The 18045-nt window shown below is 48.5% G+C and overlaps 6 protein-coding genes across 6 annotated transcripts; 4 read left to right on the top strand and 2 right to left on the bottom strand.

Moving 5' to 3' along the window:
- Positions 1-15: 15 nt before the first annotated feature.
- On the top strand, positions 16-857 carry E1B28_001835 (uncharacterized protein; the record flags this gene model as incomplete). Its single annotated transcript, XM_043147806.1, has 2 exons — positions 16-562; positions 622-857. 2 exons carry the CDS (start codon positions 16-18, stop codon positions 855-857), a joined length of 783 nt encoding a protein of 260 aa, XP_043016520.1.
- A 730-nt stretch (positions 858-1587) lies between these two features.
- Positions 1588-2926, top strand: E1B28_001834 (uncharacterized protein; the record flags this gene model as incomplete). Its single annotated transcript, XM_043147805.1, has 5 exons — positions 1588-1764; positions 1823-2020; positions 2078-2294; positions 2346-2717; positions 2769-2926. 5 exons carry the CDS (start codon positions 1588-1590, stop codon positions 2924-2926), a joined length of 1122 nt encoding a protein of 373 aa, XP_043016519.1.
- Positions 2927-5444: 2518 nt separating this feature from the next.
- E1B28_001833 (uncharacterized protein) lies at positions 5445-7990 on the top strand (the record flags this gene model as incomplete). The annotated part of the gene is made up of 6 exons (XM_043147804.1): positions 5445-5799; positions 5850-6349; positions 6413-6552; positions 6593-6948; positions 7002-7139; positions 7200-7990. The coding sequence occupies 6 exons, from the start codon at positions 5445-5447 to the stop codon at positions 7988-7990; spliced, it is 2280 nt and encodes a 759-aa protein (XP_043016518.1).
- A 364-nt stretch (positions 7991-8354) lies between these two features.
- Positions 8355-9902, top strand: E1B28_001832 (uncharacterized protein). The gene is made up of 5 exons (XM_043147803.1): positions 8355-8515; positions 8583-8604; positions 8654-8998; positions 9068-9540; positions 9596-9902. Exons 1-5 carry the CDS (start codon positions 8396-8398, stop codon positions 9746-9748), a joined length of 1113 nt encoding a protein of 370 aa, XP_043016517.1. The 5' UTR covers positions 8355-8395; the 3' UTR covers positions 9749-9902.
- A 91-nt stretch (positions 9903-9993) lies between these two features.
- E1B28_001831 (uncharacterized protein) lies at positions 9994-11579 on the bottom strand. The gene is made up of 6 exons (XM_043147802.1): positions 11350-11579; positions 11216-11294; positions 10990-11156; positions 10758-10932; positions 10268-10705; positions 9994-10211 (listed from the first exon to the last, which is right to left on the bottom strand). Exons 1-6 carry the CDS (start codon positions 11487-11489, stop codon positions 10170-10172), a joined length of 1041 nt encoding a protein of 346 aa, XP_043016516.1. The 5' UTR covers positions 11490-11579; the 3' UTR covers positions 9994-10169.
- Positions 11580-11639: 60 nt separating this feature from the next.
- Positions 11640-16974, bottom strand: E1B28_001830 (uncharacterized protein). The gene is made up of 9 exons (XM_043147801.1): positions 16831-16974; positions 13269-16774; positions 13110-13218; positions 12934-13051; positions 12752-12876; positions 12262-12697; positions 12078-12206; positions 11810-12024; positions 11640-11754 (listed from the first exon to the last, which is right to left on the bottom strand). The coding sequence occupies exons 1-9, from the start codon at positions 16883-16885 to the stop codon at positions 11729-11731; spliced, it is 4719 nt and encodes a 1572-aa protein (XP_043016515.1). The 5' UTR covers positions 16886-16974; the 3' UTR covers positions 11640-11728.
- Between the last annotated feature and the right edge of the window lie 1071 nt (positions 16975-18045).

Here is an 18045-nt window from a genome sequence, read left to right as displayed (position 1 = left end):
CACACGTTCAGCAACATGAATCGTCGGCTGAAAACACTCTACCGCAGTCCAGTGAAGAAGAGCAAGAGCAAGGCAAATACATGGGTTCGAATTCCAGGTCAGCAAGAACGAAAGGACCGGCTAGAAAAGAAACTAGAGGAGCTTCTCAACCGTGCCACCTCAGCCTCTGTTAGCGCAACCCAAACCCTCGAAGCCCTTGGCAATTGCGAAGATGTTCCAGATACGCAAGACATAACGATGGATACGGAAGATCCTTCATCGGTTGCAACTGATTGGGTAGATATGGAGGATAACTGTGAAGCAGACGAACCACTCCACATTCCAGCCCATTCCGAAAACGCGCCTTCAAACGCGGTAAACGTGGAGTCGGGCACTCAGCTCGAGGCTAGAAAGGTGGATAATCGATGGAAGGCTCTGCTTTCGAGCTTAATAGAGCCCTTCATTACCTATCGCAACGAAACGGTTGGACGGGTTGATTACCGCTTTGAAGGATTCACGCAGCTGTGCACGTCGGGTTCATGCCGCATTCATCATTCCAGAGTCCAGTGTTACCTCTATGACCGTGTGTTTTCGTTTCATCTTATCATCTTATCAAGGAACTGACAGGCTTTCCAAAACTAGACCATCAAGAACTCGGCGTACCCTACTGTGAATGCAGCAATCTACCTCAAACTCTGGTTCATCACGGCTTCTTCCCAACATCACCTTCCCAACCTCGTGTAGCGTTCTCAATTGCACTTCTCGACCTCTATCATGCTCTCCGCGAAAAGTCCTGTGATGCGGTCACTGCGTTGGCGGGTGCTCTTGACAAGGTGTACAAGCACCGTGGTTTTAGGTTACTTAGCACGTCGGTATGACCCAGCTTTTCTTACCATGTGCCCTCGCTAACGAGTATTATAGAGTGAAGCATTAAGTGATCCAATACGAAGGGGGTTAGGGCAGTCAGTGCAATGGTATGATTGCCTGCTTCTTCAGGTCGAGCACCGCCTGGCAGGTTTAGTATCAGCTTGCCGGCGTAGCATCGAGACCACTTCCCCACCTTCACTTACAGCTTCGTCACCTGCATTTGGGATCCCCTTCTCAACTTCGGCTTCTAAAACCTCGACCTCATTGGTCGCCTCAACACCCGAACGATCCTCAAGTGCAAGCACTTCAGAAGAACTGCCAGCCGTGCTGACACCTGGGGAATGCGCGCCGCTTTTGCAGCAACTATGTCCAGCGTGTTTCAGTGGGAAGGAATTTGGTCGTTCATTTAATGAGTACGTTCACATGCCTTTATACTACCTCAGTACTAAATGACTTGTCCCAAGGGGTGGTGACATTCACGTCGCTCTAGATGGGAACCTTCACCACCGACACTTGAAATCGGCGGGTGAAGGCATACCATTCCATACCTCGCGGCGATTCCTCTCCCGTGAATTCGTAAACGCTGTTGGAGATCGAATAGAGCAAGCCCGAACGAGACCGGCCAAGGCTCGGACACCAAAGGTCCCCGACGAGGCCGTTGATGCGTGTAAAGAGTCATACCGGGCTGCGCGAGGTGACGGTGAGAAATGCAATTTGGGAAGATATGACGAGAACGGTTTGATGGCCTTGGTATGCAGACACGATATCCCGATCTTTGTAGCATCAATCAACACCCCTGGAGAGCAGCAGAAATTCCCCATTGCATTACTTGAAGCTCTTTTTTCCATGGTACCGAGGGAAGCGACTATAGTAGGTCTATACGACGTCGGGTGTGTCTTAGATCGGAGCCTTTCCATGGTGGGCAGCTCTCTTCCTTCTCCCTTTCATCTGAGGAATGCTAACGGGACTTGTATAGTTTGACTTGCTACATGCTGAATATACGTCAAGGCTCGCACTTGCAACAAGTGTCATGCATGCGTACGGGCATCAATGGTCGTGTCAGTTGCAATACAACCCACGTCTGCACGCTGGGCTTGGGCTTACTGATGGGGAAGGAACTGAAAGATTGTGGTCTCGGCTACGTGAGTTGATAGGGATTGAACGACGTTCATCGGTATGTAGATCTCTAACTTGGTCCTCTTACCATGTGTATTAACATTATCTACCTCAGGCAGCAAGGAGGCTTTGGTTGCTCGACCGACAACTGGATTCCATTGCCGCCGATCTTCGGAGTTCTCTAGGCACATGGCAACGACATCGACTCCACACGAATGTCCACAAGAAGGAAATTGAGGTTTCGCAAATCTTTTCGGCCGACAAGATACCAAGCAATATACTTCAGGAGCAATGGAGATTACAGCACAAAGCGCAGACATCTGCTCGTGCTCGTAAGTTGATTTCTGATTGTTGTCGGCACTCATCGCTAACACAAACATTAGATGCGCCGGCGCGTCTGAAGAGGCAACTCAGCAAGGTACTCCAGCTTCAAGGCGAAATCGAAGTCGTTGAAGCAAGTATTGCAAGTACCAAAACTGCCATTCGAATCCTACCCTCTTCTTCCCATCTCGCCCTCACTATCATCTCAACCCTCGAGAAGACTCACAACACACTGAAGGCCCAGGCCGAAGAACTCTACCTTTCTCTGAACCTCCCAGAGGAATTCCGAGATCTGAAAGGGGTCTCTTTGGAGTTTCTTCAGAACCTGATCCTTGCTCGTGACCTCAAGATCATTATTCGAAGAAGTGCAGTTGGCACCTTTTTTGAATGGGACCGTTTGGACGAGGCCGTCGGAGGACGTGACGCAGCGATCGGTAAGTCTTTTGATACATATGTACATAAATCATATTCTAACATCCCCACAGGTACCAAGCTTCACCAGATAACTCGCAACTCTATTTCCAAGCGCAAGCCCGCCCTTCTGAATAATATAAACAAGTATAACATGTACAGTCGACACTCCCATAAGGCATACCCTTCGGTGAGGGTCAAAAAGTATGCCTTTTGGGAGGGTATGCCGTAGGGGAGGGTCGGTTGTAGGGTCATCTGGGTGGGCTCGAAACAAGGTGTTTTAGCTACTTTAGTGTATGAATACAAGTTTACAGTACTTTATGCCTATGTAGATGTAAAATAAGCAGTGATCTTAGTCTCCTCCTTGGATTTGAGGTCCTCGAGGTGGGTTTGACGACCAAATGACGATAAACTGTGTTCGAACTTCCGTGAAAAGCTGTCATTGCGTGTCGCTAAAAATCTCCGAAGGACGTGGGCAGCCTGCATTGCCTCACGACGAGTTGGAATAGTGTCCTCTGGATCAACTTCTGCCTCCTCTACCTCCTCTTCATCTTTCTGACCCAAAACAGCATTAACGATTTCGTTGTCAGTGGTGCCTGTGATCATCGTATCCCTCTCAGCCTCGGGATTGAGAAGCATGTTGATATCCATGCGGTTCGATGCCTGTAATGCACCCGTCCTCTGAAGCTGGTCAAGGACATCCTCAATCTGTTTCTCGGCAAGTGTGAGTGGATCAGCATGGTTGTTAAGAAGGGAAGAGAGGGGAATGGAGGGAGCGACTGGAACTGTTTTGGCAAACAGAGAATCTGGTAGAATTCCAGTTTTCCTCCAGCAGTGCTGAATGGTGGTGGTGTCGACGTCACGCCAAGCAAGCTCGGCGAGACGCATGGCTTCGAGTTGCTTGATTTTGTAGATGTCTGCAGGAGTGACACCACGGTCATAGCGATCAATTGACCTCTGCACAAACCGGGCACGGTAATGAGCCTTGAAGCAACGAATAATACCGGCGTCAGCTGGCTGGACATGAGGTGTCATGTTTGCCTCGAAGTTAATCACTGTGATGCACTGGAGATCTTCGGGGGGGATGTGACCTGCAAAATTGTCCTGTAGGAGAACAATTTTCCGACCTTTTTCTCGAAGTTCTTGATCCCACTTGGACAGCCAATCTTGATACAGCAGCGCCGTCATCCATGCTGTAGCGTTGTTTCGGTAATAAAATCCCAGCTGCTCTCCAGTCTTCCCAAGAAAATCACGCGGTTTCTTTGCCTTCCCAATGATAAAAGCCGGTCGTTTCTCCGAACCATCTGCATTCATAGCAAAGGCATATGTAAGCCGAACCTTATTTCCTTTCACACCCCCATGTCGCTGGTCTGATAAACCACGATCCGGAGGCATTCTACTAAATGTCAAGCTCACAGTTCATCTCTGAAGACGAAGGCTTACCCATAGAAAAGTCCAGTCTCATCCATATTGAAAATGTCGCACAATTTCCATCCTCCTGCAAGCAGCAGCTCCTGGATCCGTTTTCTTTCAGCCTCTATAAGCTCTGGTTGAGAACTTTCTGCTTCCCCATGTCGTCTCATCTCCCTCAAACCGTTTCTCTTCTTGAACTTTTCAAGCCATCCTTCACTGAGCTTCGGGCGATTCTCCTGAGGTATGCCAGCTGCCTCGGCAAATTGAGTCCACTTCTGACGAATAACCTCCCCAGTCAACTGAACCTTGTCGTGCATAGCCTTCGAAACCCACAGTTCCATCATCTCTTCCACCTCAGGGTGCTCTGTCTGCCGTACTCGTTTTGCGTTCCTCGCATTCCCATGGGCCATCTCCATTCTGAGCCGCCATTTTGCCTCATCCTTTAACCATTTCGAGATTAGCTCTTGCGATAACTTCAGGTTGGGATATTTCTTGTTCCAGTACTCAGCAGTCTTCTTCTGACTCGGTTTTGGACTTTGGTTGTGGTACCAGTCGAGAATTTCGAGCCGCTGAGCAAGGGTTGCGTTCTCTTTTTTTGTGAACACCGGTGTGTTGCCCATCTTCATCTTTTTCTCTGCCAGTTGAGTTGAAGTGCTGGTTGCTTTTGCAGAACCTGAAGATGTGTTAGTACAACCACTGTCAACCCAATCCACAGAAAGATGACGCACGCTTTCGTTTTTTGTGGACCTCTTTTTCATTGCTATCCTTCCCACCACTCTGTTTTCCTTCCTCCCCGAGACTTTTCAGCTTATCTACCATGGCTCGCTGTGCATCACTCAGCTTATTGTGAACAGCACGCTCGTAGTCAGATGCCTCATCCAGTATGTCAACAACTACGGTTTCATCAACGAGGTTGCCCCCATTATCCAGCCATTCTTCGTCCGAGTCCGATACCCTCTCCTTTTTAGCAATTCGTTCTTGTAATTCTTTTTTACGCGCCGCAACCGATTTCTTTAAGGCTTCGAACCCTTTTTTCACGACGCTGAGAGGATTTACAGTGGAAGGCATTCAAGTTGTACGAGGAAGTTTTCTTGGTTCGGCTCAATTTTTTAATCCCTACACGAAAAGCTACAGCCCACAATGTATGTATGGTATATACCATAATTAGAAAGGGGGTGTGTGGTCTCGGGTACACTAAGCCATATCCAGCCAAAAGTATGCCTTATGGGCGGGTTTTTTGGGTCAAAAAAGTATGCCCTATGCCCTTTCGGAGAGTTATGCCTTTTCCCACGCAAACCAACTCGGTTTGACCAAAAACCTATGTCCTTTTGGAGAGTATGCCTTATGAGATGTATGCCTTAAAGGAGTGTCGACTGTATTGTGCAACTCTGAAGAAGCTACACAAGAGCCACTACCGCATTCCAGTTCCGAAAGAGCTGCCCACAGACCTTGACTCCCTTCGTAACCCCGAGACGTCACACTTATGGGAGGATGTTTGGCTAGAACAGTCAGATGGACACCTGGGTCCGCTTTGGCTCGTTGACGAAAAGGTTCGCCGCGGTATACGTGCAATGCTCCAACGCAAGCGATGTGAAGAGGAGCGAGTCCGACTTCAACTGGAGGCGAGTAATATGTGTCGATGGTTTGGCGAGGAATTGTTTGCCATTGAACTGGCAATGAGGACACCGAGTTGTATGTTCCTTTCCTTCTACTCAGCAAGATAACAACTAATTTTTATGTAGATATTAGCTATGCAAGGCTCTTGGAGTTGCGCCGTAACGAGCATCTCCATCTTGCAAGAATCTGGGCTAACCCAGTTGCACCCCGCTCTCAATTTGACCGTCAAATAACCCTTGTGGAACGGACACTTCATTTGATTCTCCATCCTCAGCATCAAGTTACCAGTGTTGCTCCTGACCTAGAACTCCAAGCCACGCCCACGCCCACGCCCACGCCTACACCCACGCCCACACCCACACCCGATGTTGACGATGAAGTTCCAGAACCAGACCTGGAAGCCGATATTGCGGAAGATCTGTTACCTGTGGGTCTCAGCGCTCATTCGGTGTACTGGGCCGATGTGATGGGTGACAATGAATCAGAAGACGAGCAATCCTCTGATGAGTTGTCGGATGACGAGGCCGATGTAGAGATTGGTGAGGTCACCCAGAACCCGCGCAACGCAGATTGTGAGAGGAACGGGAACGATAATGTTCAGTTGCCAATGGTATGGATACTTCCGGTGAGACACCCTCTGTTAATCCCAGGCTATCGCTCATAACTCTGCAGTCTACTTTCACTTCAGATTCCAACTTACTTCAGTTTTTCGAAACCTATCCGTACCAGACTCAAGGCCGGTCTGATGCTCCTCGTACATTCACCTCCGTCACCACCTCAAAAGCATACGACCTCGGCGATTTTGAACTCAGGATGCTCGATGAGACCGTACGACTGAATGGTGATTGTGTCAACGCTTGCGCTGCAGCCCTTCAGAATTTATTTTCATCCTCCTCAACGGCACAAGCCTGTGCCTGAATAACTCCGAAATTCCCTTGATCACGACCGTCCCGGACCAACACGGAAAGGTTCACGACTACTTTCTGCGCGACGCACCACCAAAAAGAGGCAAGTCTGCAGCAACCAATAACAGAGGCGTCAGCAAACAAACAAAGGAGAAGAAACCCCAGAGAGGCACGGCACCAAACTCTCGTCAAACACGCTCGAACGCCAGCGGCAAGAAAAAAGGCACAGTCAGATTCAAGGACTGTAACGCCGAAGCGGATGGAGGCGAGGATGAGCTCGATTCAGAGCTATCATCAGATGTGGAGCCAGTCAAACCAGGTATGGAGACTTTTCCATCGGATTAATCAGATTTCTTACTGTTCTCCCCTTAGGCCAACCAGCACGCATCACGTCAACACCTACGCCAGGTACGAACATACATTGCAACGCCGCTGCCGAGTCCCTCAAGACCTCAAAGCCAAGTATCACACTCTCTGAGTTTGAGAATGGTGGATTTGTACCTCACAGCAGTATGTCTCCCTTCTCGCTCTTGATCCCCATTACAATAATCTGACATACCCTCACCAAAGAACTCCGCCTAACACCTACTCTGGCAGTGGAAGGGAATCCTTCCAATGCTTCCTGTGGTGTCAGTCTTCCCGTCAAGCGCGACCTCAAAGTCTCCACTCTTGGTGATAGTTCCGTCGCAGTTCAGAAGCACAAGCGTATGCGCCAAGAAGATGGAGCGACATCGAGGCCGGTGGACAAGTCTGAAGTTCCTGCAGGTGTACTGATTGGTTCAGGCGGCTCGGCAGATCATCTACCTCGCATCCTACTTCCACAAAGCCCCGCTGTGGGTCAATCTGCTACTCCGGCTATTGCTCCACCTCAACCTGCTCCGACTAACGCTTCACAATCTGGTACCCCGGTTATCGCTCCACGCTCACCGCAACCCACTGCTCCGGTTATTGCTCCACACCCACCTGCTACGTCGCCATGGGCTGCCGAGAGTGTTTATGCGCGGCCGGATGTATATCCCGCATCGTCTGTTGTCCCACCCGCGGGTACCCATCCAAATTCGGTCAATCCACCCAACAGCCATCTCTATGCTCCGTCACTGCCCTTTATCCATCCATCCAACCTCCAAATCCCACCGGGAATCACTCCAGAGCAATACAATGGGTATTTGCAAGTAATGGCATCCCGTACATATCAGCCAGTGCAGGGTAGATACCCGCCACACCCTGAAGTTCCTTATCACCAGCCCTTCCACGGTACCTACCCGCCTCATTTTCCTCAACAGTTTGGCGGCTTTTGGCAGGGAGCTGGGCAGGGAGCTGGGCAGCCGCATGGAGATCCGGGCGCCAGTAAACCCCAGTGAGAGTATTTCCCCCCATTGCTTTCAAGACCCCCACTGTCACTCCTGATGTACATTCTTAGTCCCCCACTGTCGTTCCCTCTGTAATATTGCATATTTATGATGTATCTACCTTTGCATACAATGATATGCGGTTTTACAGTGATTCCGATGCATTGCAAGAGGGTTTTATTGGGTGAAGGTAGCTACGGGGAGCAGAGGAGTGGAAACGATGCTCAGGAACGAAGAATATGTAAGTCGGGAGCAGGGCCTCTTAGGTCCATTTCCCACACGACTAAAAGGGGGCCTAACAGGTGTTTACGGCACCTGTCAAACTCCTGCCTGAGGTGCGATGCTGGAGGAGGGAAAAGTGGATTATGTAACCAACATTCTCTTTCTTGACCAGGCCCCGGATTCGTAAATCAAAACATGTCAAACGCAGACGAAGAAGTGAATCCTTATGAACTTCTGAGCGTTACTACGGAGTCAACTGAGCAAGAAATTCGAACTGCTTATCGCCAACGGTCCCTCAAAGTTCATCCAGATCGAGTCAGTAAGTGTTTTACTTGAATGTGATATGTTCTTTGTTCAATTCCTGTTATTTTTCGTTTTTTAGAATCCTAATAATCCTGACGCCGGTGAGCAGATATTCCTTGAAGCCTTCATCGTCAGCTAACAAATCTCCAGCACGCAAATTTCACGAGTTGAATCAGGCATATGAACTCTTACTCGACCCACTACGACGCCTTGCTCTCGACGCAAAATTACGTGCTAAACAAGCACGAGCTGAACGTTTCAAGAACTATGATAACAAGCGCAAGAATCTCGTTCAAGAGTTGGAAGAGAGGGAACGAGCGTTCAAGAAAGCCAAATCAGGGAAGATGAAGGATGAAGCCGTCCGATCGGAGCAGGCGGAGAAGATCAAAGAGGAAGGAAGAAGGTTACGGGAGGAGAAGCAGAAGCAGCTGAAAAAGGAATTGGAGGCGAGAAAGCAGGAGAGTCAAACTGACGAAATGGAAGCGCCAGAGCTAGGTAAAGTGATTTCCGATCTCATATGTATACCGAACCACCATTGACCATTTGTGATTTCTATTCTCATAGAACCCACGGATACTACCGTCAGAATAAAATACAACCTCGCCGAGCACCCAACGCTAACAAATCCCGAAGCCATTGCCGCCCTCTTCAAGTCATTCGGAGAGACCGATACAGAAACTATCGTCGTCTCACTAAGACCTCCCAAAAAAGCACCCCATAAACCTCCGAAATATGGAACTGCACTGGTTGTGTTTAAACGTATCGCTGATGCGTTTGCCGCCGTTTGCGCTAGTGGCAGGCTAGAGAGAGGATTAAATGCAATCGAGGTTGGATGGGTAGGTGGGAAGGAGCCTCAAATACTATCTTGGTTGAAAAAGATGGGTGTTTTGGGAACACCATTGTCATCCGCATCTACCAGTACCACTTCTACGACCCGGACAGAGGAGATCAAGCCCGATGCGCCAAAAGCTTCTCTACCTCAGATGCAGACAACGTCAAGTACACCTGGAAAGTTCTCATCATTTCCGGAAAATTTTGTGTGTCTTAATTTCTCATTGCCTTATTCGTTTTCTAATTACCGAGCGTTTCTAGCACAACTTTTCATCGGCACCTCTGCCAGAGCAGAAGACATCCGTTGCAGGACTTGATTTTGAGTCAGTCACACTGATGCGCATGCGACAAGCAGAGAAGGAACGTTTGGAAAGAGAGATATTGGAACAAGAGGCTATGGAAGAGGGAAAGTAGTTAGCCGGTCGAAGATGTAAGTACGCTCGTACATACCACAGGGGGAACAACCGAGAACGCGACGCGTGCTTAATACCAATACTTACTGTCCCTTGACCTTTTAACTTTTAACCCTCGTCGAACAAACGAGTCATAATGCATAAACATTTGCTGGAGAAGGGTAGTGTGAAAAAGCTACACTTCCGACGACAATCACAGTTTTTACAATCCATGAAATAGCTCACTAAGAGATCGCGTCCTTACTTGGGAAACCATCGTGTTGTCATTTTGAAGTATCAATCCCGCTTGCTATATGTACATGTACACATTACTTTTGTTGTCGCTGGTTGAAAGTGACGGATACCTACGGATGCAACAAGTGGAATTAGTACCAAGTACCCAATGCAATCTATTATCTACGATGGCAAACAGAGTTCATCCTTCAGAGGATCTGAACCTTCGGCCACCTGTATTGCGGTCCAACCTGGCACAAGGCGTGTCAAATGACTATTTGATGAGCAGATCGACATGGAACCCTACCTGTTGTATACACATAGCTCCCATCTTGTGGCCAGCCTCAACAGCTTCATCGAGGGACTTTCCGGCAACTAATGCCCCAACAAATCCACCAGCAAACGCGTCACCAGCGCCGTTCGTGTCAACGATATCGGAAGGAGAGAGCGAGTGAACAGGGTAAGTCTTCGCGTTTTCGGCATCCCCAGCGGAAACAAGAGTTGTGGCTTCAGCACCGTGAGTGATCACCACAACACGGGGACGTGCTGCATTCGATTTAGGAAGAAGAGCGAGGGATTTTGCGACGGCAGCAAGATTCTTGGGGTCAGCATGTCCCGTTGCTGATGCCCAACTTTCCGCTTCGGTTTCGTTTGCGATAATGATGTCGGTGTAGGGGATCACTTGTTGTAATTGCGCTCCAAAAAACTGGGGGATGAAAGGAGCGGACAGATTGATAACGACGGTCTACAAACATGTGCATTAAGCCGTGAGTCAAGATGCAGAACGTATGACATACCTTGCTCGCAGCAGACGCCTTCTGGCTGATTTCCAGAACGGATTCCAAACCATGGGTCAAGAAATATCCCTCAACGTAGAAGAAGTTTGCGCTCTCGATTAGAGGTGCAACCTCAGGCGAAGAGAGATGCGATTTTTCAAACTTTTCAGCAGCGCGCAAAGTGGTAACTAGGGAACTTATGGAAGCGACGTAAGTCACCCTGCATCCGTTAGAGTATTACAGTCGGGCATACCGTTGTTGGGCAGTAATCACGACCGCGCAAGCCCCAGTCTTCTCCCCCTTCTTCACCAGGTAGACTTCATCTAAACCTTCACGCTTGTTGGCGGCTTTGAGTTGCTCAGCAAGACTGTCTTCACCCACACATCCAGTATAAACAACAGAGTTCGGAGGAAGAATGTACTAAAGAGGAAGGACGCGATCAATAAAGATCAAGAAGGAAATAAGTGGTACAGGCTTACAGCGGCTCCTCGTGCAGTGTTTTGAGAGGCACCGCCTGCAACATAGGTGACCTTGTGTTCTCTAACAATCTCATCGTAGCTATTACATGACGAGAGTCAGTTGAGGTGATAGGACCGACTGGCAAAAAACTCACATCGGCGCATGCTTTTCCTCAGCAAGGATAGCGTCATTCGCTTTCAACCCATATTTTTCAAGCAGTTTTTCCCCGTTCGTGACTTGCATGTCGAGCAAGGGGTTGCCCATGCAAAAGAGAGAGTAAGTTTTAGTCGACATGATGGTATGAGGAAGAGGTACAAGGTGACGTTAGTTTATCGATAAATTCACTTTCTGATCATCATCGATTGAAAACAGGCTAAGTTAGGCTTCACCTCCACTGCCACCTACAAATCGAAATGAATTTCAGTGACTATCATTTGAGATAGACAGATCCGATAGAGATTAATTACATCGTTCCAGTACAAGCCAATATACAAGTGCGTTAGATATGATTAGTACGATTTTAAGAGATATGATTATAATTTGCAGCCCATTATCCTGACTATTAGGATATCAGTAAAAACATTTCGGGCTGGAGATGATCGAGAAAAACTTACTAGTACCATCAGGCTCACCTGCGCCATATAGCATCTCTGTGGGATGGAAGACAAAGGAGGTCACTCTTGGTATGTAACTTGATGGATGTAGTCGGACCGGTGGCGCAATTAATCCAGTCGAAATGTGTTGGGAGATGGGTTCGCTATCGCTGTTGACGAGGGAACGGACTGAAATACGTTGTGACCTGTAATTGGAAGGTGTAATAGCCGATGTTCTGTGCGAGAAATCAAGACAACTTCAAGACACTCAACTCCGGAAAAGACTCACCCAGCAAACACCTCCGCACTGTTATGCACGTCGAAAGCAGAGATACCCTGGCCGGGAGGCATTAGATTCCAGGTCTGAATGGCTTCATCGGTACTGCGTAAATCCCACAATTTCACCTCACCATCCAAGCTATTGAATGAAAGAACATTAAATAAATGCTTGTACGGCTAGATGGCGGCCTTACCTAGCAGATAGAAATTGGAAGCCGACGGTAGGGTGAGGACGGACGTTTTGTATCCAAGACGAGTGATCGGAATAAACTCTGACAACAGATTCGTCCTCCTCCAATCGTCTGTCAAATACCTTCACGATACCATCACCGAACCCAGCCACAAACGTCTGTGAAGGACCATGATCTGATACAATCGACGTTACTGGACTGTCCGAGTTCGTCTCCACATCCAACCCTTGGATTTCAGTTTGGGCGTCCCATATTTTGATCACTCGGGAGTCTCCTCCGACGAGAAGAATGCCTGTTGATTGCTTCCAGTCCATTACCAAACCAGCGCCTTGTCTGACTTGGACCATCTCATTCAATCCTCTGAAGGCACTGACCATCTGGACAGGACCTGGTTCCAGCAGTGGATCGTAGTGTCTAAATAGACGAACGACGCCATCAGCTGCCGGAATAAAATTTCAGAGCGACACTTCAACGAGAAAGAGAACGGCTTTACCTGAACCAGTGACGATTATCCCACCGACGTCTTGGTTGATGATCTCGAGGGAAGTGATACTTGTCCCTTTGGGATTACCATTGCAGAACGTCCGAAGTTTTTTCCGATGTTCCCAGTCCCAGACACTGGATTTGAGTAGATGTTAAAAGGGAGGCATTGTTATTCCACCGTGCAAGACATACGTTATAAGATCGCTCTCATTTGTCACAAACAGATGATGGTCGTAGGAATGGAAGGCCATTACTAGAGGGTTCGGAAGACTCATCAACGTCGCCACGGGTCGATCCCAACGACGGAATGCTATAAGTAGATCAAGGTCAATATCATGCGGGGAAGCGTAAGTAAGACTGGTACATACAAGCGACATCAGCTTGTGATCGTGTCTCCGCATCCACTTGTTCATTCCGTTGCTGCCTCCAGACCTGGTAGTTATATTGTATACTCCCAGGCTCGTCAGCTTCCGTTTGCTGGACCAAATGGTTCAGAGGTACTCATTGAAACACATGATGCTACTCACCCTCATCTGAGGCTCAGTGAAATACTCGCAACACCAATCAAAAAAGGTACTTTTGAGAGGTAACACGTCTCGGATACCGAGTCCTGTCCCAAGCCCCATTATCACGCTATTCGAAGAATCCATCGAGAAGGTACTATTACTCGGACTCGGAATCAAGCCCTGGTTCTGGTAATAGTGGGAAGAGTAATGGAACTGCTGGTGAGATGATCCTCGCTTGCGTTTCCGCCTTGCTCGCAGACGCTCCATATCCTCCTCCATCAAAGCTTCCATAACGTCAGAGGGTTGAAAACGTCCAGGTGCCATTTGAGACGAGTCATCGGATTCAGTACGTGTGGGAGAGCCATTAGTAGTATGGATAAATCCGTTATTGTGTTCAGGAAAATGGGGAGGATAGAGTGGGGATTGCGCGTAAGGCGACGTATACTGTGCCACACTTAAGACTGGTGACGGCGGACGAGAGATGTCAACGTCAGTGGTCGTTATCAGTGGCTGAAGGAAGGACGGCGCCGGTGACGAAGTCCTGGTTGACGATTCCTCCATCGAAGGGAATGCGATTGTTCCAGCCAAATTTTTTAAAGCGTTAGCGAACGAAGATGTTCGTTTGATCGTGTTAGATACGCTGTTGGAGATGGTACTGGACATCGTGTCGCTCCGAGAAAGACTTGGTCGAAGCGGAGGAGCAGAAGAGAGATTCGGGGCAAGTGATACCACGGATGGGGATAGCTGAAGGGAAGACTTCCTGGACCTTGGAGTCAGATTATGAGACGTGTTTACCAATGGAGCCTGATATTTCTTAGGAGCAGTAGGGGGAGAATCGAACGGAGAGCATTGCAGGTTTTTGAACGGAGAGTCGAGGAGTAAAGCCATGATGTAGTCGATAATAATCTGGGCATTCGTTGCGACTTCATTATAAGGGTCTGCAGACAGATCCAAAAGTACCACGAATATCGTGTAAAACGAAGAAAGTAAGACACGGCTCTCTTCACGAAGCATGTCATCATCACCATATCCGCTCAACCACACCCTCACCGCCTGGCTAGTTATACTATCTTCATCCTGAGAGACACCGCGAGTGGACGCTTTTCGACGCCTTTCTTCCTCCTCCCAGTATAACCATGCGCACACAACGAAATATCCTCTCCACTCCTTTACTAGGCAACTGATCAACACTAAAAGTTCCTTCCTGCACATCGGACTCGCATCATCCTTCACAACCAGGGTAGCCCCCGTCACAACAGCGACTTCCATTCTGAAGTGAACCCGTTCGTCTCGGTCATACATGGCACCACTTCCTCCTCCACCGCGCTTCTCTAGATCTCTTGAACCACTCGCTCCCATAAATGTCCCCAAAGCAAACAACGCAGCACATCGTACCTCTGCCGAATCATCAGACAACAAATGAGTCAGTTTGTCCTGTGTTCCTTGTTCTACTCCAATCATCTTGCCTTGGTCAAACCCATCCCACATCTGACCAATACATAGCGCCGTCCATTGTCGTAAGAGGAAGTCAGGTTCTTCCAGTCTGTCGTAACAGCTCTGAAACACATTCTCGTCCCAGCATGCCTGTTGTCCTTTCGAGAAATCTCTCGCAAGCGCCGCGAGAATAAAAGAACACATCGCTTGGTGTTCCGACGAGTTTGGTAGGACATGTGCATGGTCTGGTTTCATGGAAAGGATATTCGAGAAGTATCTGTACCCTTGAGCATTGTTGTATAAATCGGTTTGTACGGATGGATCTACAGCCAGGATGCGGGCCCATATGAATATCAACACCGGACGTAGATCTGGTCCGGGTGCTTGGAGAAGTTTGGAGATGTACGGAAAGATGCCGATGGTAAGAACTAGATTGACGGCCCAAGGACCTAAATCAACGAATTGAGAGAGTAAGATGAGGGCACGCAGGCGATGGGGTTGAGAGAGGAGCACTTGAAGGACGATAGGAAGTTGATCTGGGGGTTTCCGCGGTACCAGGTGATTGTCTTTGACGCTATCCCACGAATCTATGGTGTGTCCGCTCCCACTCCCTGAATCTGGTGTACTGGACCTCTCTCCGGAGGGTAGGGACAAAGGGCCGCGTCGTGTGAGCGCAGAACCCCCACGAGATATCCAAACTTCAAATGCAGTAAGTTGATCTGTGAAAAAACGACTAGGTATATATTGATATGGAGGGGGCTTCGGCCCACCATCGGGGGGGATCGCATCGGCCGCGAGGAGATCAGGCAATTGTCGAACGCAAGCATCCAAAGCAAGATCCCAGGTAGCCCAAAGAGGGTGGGTGTTGGTGGATGGAAGTGGGGGAGACGTATGGGGGGTGCAGTTGTATCCTTTCATTATGCGTTCCGCAAGTAGAAAATTGCGAAAGAGGGAAGCAATGAGAAGGTCACTGCGATATAGCCTCGCAAAAATTTCGGGAGTAAAAGTGGTCCATGCGATGGTATCTGTGATGGCCGTGAAGATCCAGTTCAGCTCTCCGAGCGGTGTACGTCGATCTTTGAGATCGCCTGGAATGTGTACGCCGTCGTCCAGGTTTAGATTTAAGTCTAAAGTTTCCCTATTCGTAATAATGTAGTGGCGAATGGCAATGTCGATGGGGGAAGTAAGACACGAAGTGAATACGTCTGCTGGTAAATCGGGGCAAGTGGGCAAAATCTCATTGGAAGCACATGCAGCTAGCTGTAACGACTGCGAAAAAGGAAGCATTCCTTCGGGAATTTGACCATGTACCCTCCTCAACTCCTCGTCTCGACGAGCAGCAAAGATATTGAAATTGTTCAGAAGGTGCCCTGCCGCCGAACAATCCCAAATGTACACTCCGGGGGATCCTAACCAGTTCTGAACCTCCTGCAAGGAGACTGGGATATACTGGGTATAATTGCGATTGAAACACCAAAGTTCACCGCTAGAGGTTGGTTTCGGAACACCGTGGCCATTGTAGTGAAAAAGAACTGCGTCATCCTTCGCCTGCTTCCGAAGTTGTTGGCATGCTTTTCGTAGGTCTTCAAAAGACGGGTCAAGGATGGGCTTGTACTGTATTTTCAAACTGAGTCCTTCGAATTGGTGTTTCAAATTTGCACCAATGGCTTCCAATGCCTTGTGCGATGGCAACGACCTCGGATCAACCCAACACTCCAACATTGCGCAAGGGCTAGTCCTGACTACATCCGGCGGATCTACATCGAGGTTAAGGCAGACCACCAAAGCGGCATTCGCTGTTTTCAGTTTCCCCGGCTGAGAAGAGGTATGTCGCCAGGTAATGGGCTTGGTAGACCAAGGAGGTGGAGGTGTAGGATTTCCGCACGTAAAATGGCGCTTCGCAGACCAGTACGATATTGGCGGTGCAGGATCCAGAGACCCATCCAATGATGCTGCGATTCGATGGTCATCTTCCGGGCTAAAATGACGAGGCGGAATCCGATGCCGACGATGCGAACGAGATCTTGAAGGAGAACTATAATCTCTCTCCGTATCCGAATCGGAACCGTTACTTCTCTGCCATGGACCAGCACCTGCAATACACGCCGAGTGAGTAAGTTGATTCAAAACCTGTGATGGAGGGGAGCACCTGTCGCAAATTTTGGAGGTTTTTTCACAGGTTCTTTATCAGGCTGCTCATACATTGACGCAGCCGATTCACCAGCACCAAAATGCTTCAAGTACGGTGAGGAAGAGATGGACGACGCCACGAGGGGTTGTGAGAAGGCACGCGTCCGGCCTAAACAGACCAACACACTGACACTTGTCGATGCCACCACATCGTCCACAGCAAACAATCTTTGACCTCGGGTGACCTTGAAAAAAGATCCTTTGCTTGTACTTAGAAGAAATAGGAAAATGTTATGATCTGAAAAAATCATCAGCGGAGCCTTCCAGTCGAGAAGCAGGCGTTGTGGGCCGCCTTCAAGAGGACAAATGTTTGGGTGCGTTCTCTGTTTCTTTGCATGTAAAGATTGAATTTTGAGAACATCTAGCACTGCACTATGATTGTATAAGTTACAGTTGTTCGTCTATAAATACCAACATAAACAGGTTCGAGATCTTCAACCTCAAGAGCCTGCTAGATCCTCCACTCCTTTCAAACACGATCATACGTGGCGCACTAACTGTTGATCGTCAATGGCAAATACACCTCGTCGCAAGTCCAGATTTGAAGTTGTGTGCCGTCAGCGATGAAACACTTCTCAGTTCTGGGTCGGCGACTAAAGGCGGGTATATATATGGTGCTGCATACCGGAGAACCGTTGTCGGCTTCAGAGATACAACACGCATTTTTTTGACGTTTTGAAACATTCATGCAGAACACGGAGTTCAATATCGCCGGTCGCCAGTTGTGTTTTTTCTAGACCCGGGAGCAGTATTCTGAAGCTGAAGCGCAGTAATGCACAAGGAATATAAGAATAAGTAGTAAAAGGCACTGTTCGAGTGAAACAAGCCAGTTCCCGTAAGGATTATTTGTAAATATCGTTGCAAATAACGCTGAAAATCATCGGAGATATGTTAAGCGAGTGATACCTGGCAACAAATACCAGAATCTGAACATCAGGGCATGTTCTAAATTCTTGAATTTAGAAAGGCCTAGCGACCCCTTTCTAAACTGTTTTTGCTGCAATATTTCGTTAAGCGAGGTGAGTCCACATGGTTTCCAGCCCAGATATGGAAGTTTGTCCGCGCTTACGCCCTTGGCGAGCTACCACACGTGTGATAAATCCGAGCACTTCATGCAAATTTCCAGCATTGCGGGAGGCATCTGCAAATAATTCGACAATTTCCCAATTTCCAA

This window comes from Marasmius oreades, chromosome 1, assembly GCF_018924745.1.
Source record: "Marasmius oreades isolate 03SP1 chromosome 1, whole genome shotgun sequence".
NCBI lineage: Eukaryota > Fungi > Basidiomycota > Agaricomycetes > Agaricales > Marasmiaceae > Marasmius > Marasmius oreades.
The sequence above is the reverse complement of the archived record's forward strand: the minus strand, read 5'-3'. Positions and strand labels throughout refer to the sequence as shown.

Coding starts and splice junctions, on each gene's coding strand:
- E1B28_001832 (XM_043147803.1), top strand. CDS start 8,396: ATGTCAAACGCAGACGAAGAAGTGAATCCTTATGAACTTCTGAGCGTT. Junction 8,605..8,653: donor TCCTAATAATCCTGACGCCG/GTGAGCAGATAT, acceptor ACAAATCTCCAG/CACGCAAATTTCACGAGTTG. Junction 8,999..9,067: donor AATGGAAGCGCCAGAGCTAG/GTAAAGTGATTT, acceptor CTATTCTCATAG/AACCCACGGATACTACCGTC.
- E1B28_001831 (XM_043147802.1), bottom strand. CDS start 11,489: ATGTCGACTAAAACTTACTCTCTCTTTTGCATGGGCAACCCCTTGCTC. Junction 11,295..11,349: donor GAGGAAAAGCATGCGCCGAT/GTGAGTTTTTTG, acceptor GTCATGTAATAG/CTACGATGAGATTGTTAGAG. Junction 10,212..10,267: donor GAGCTATGTGTATACAACAG/GTAGGGTTCCAT, acceptor GCCTTGTGCCAG/GTTGGACCGCAATACAGGTG.
- E1B28_001830 (XM_043147801.1), bottom strand. CDS start 16,885: ATGTATGAGCAGCCTGATAAAGAACCTGTGAAAAAACCTCCAAAATTT. Junction 12,698..12,751: donor GATAATCGTCACTGGTTCAG/GTAAAGCCGTTC, acceptor TTATTCCGGCAG/CTGATGGCGTCGTTCGTCTA. Junction 11,755..11,809: donor AGGTGAGCCTGATGGTACTA/GTAAGTTTTTCT, acceptor ATATCCTAATAG/TCAGGATAATGGGCTGCAAA.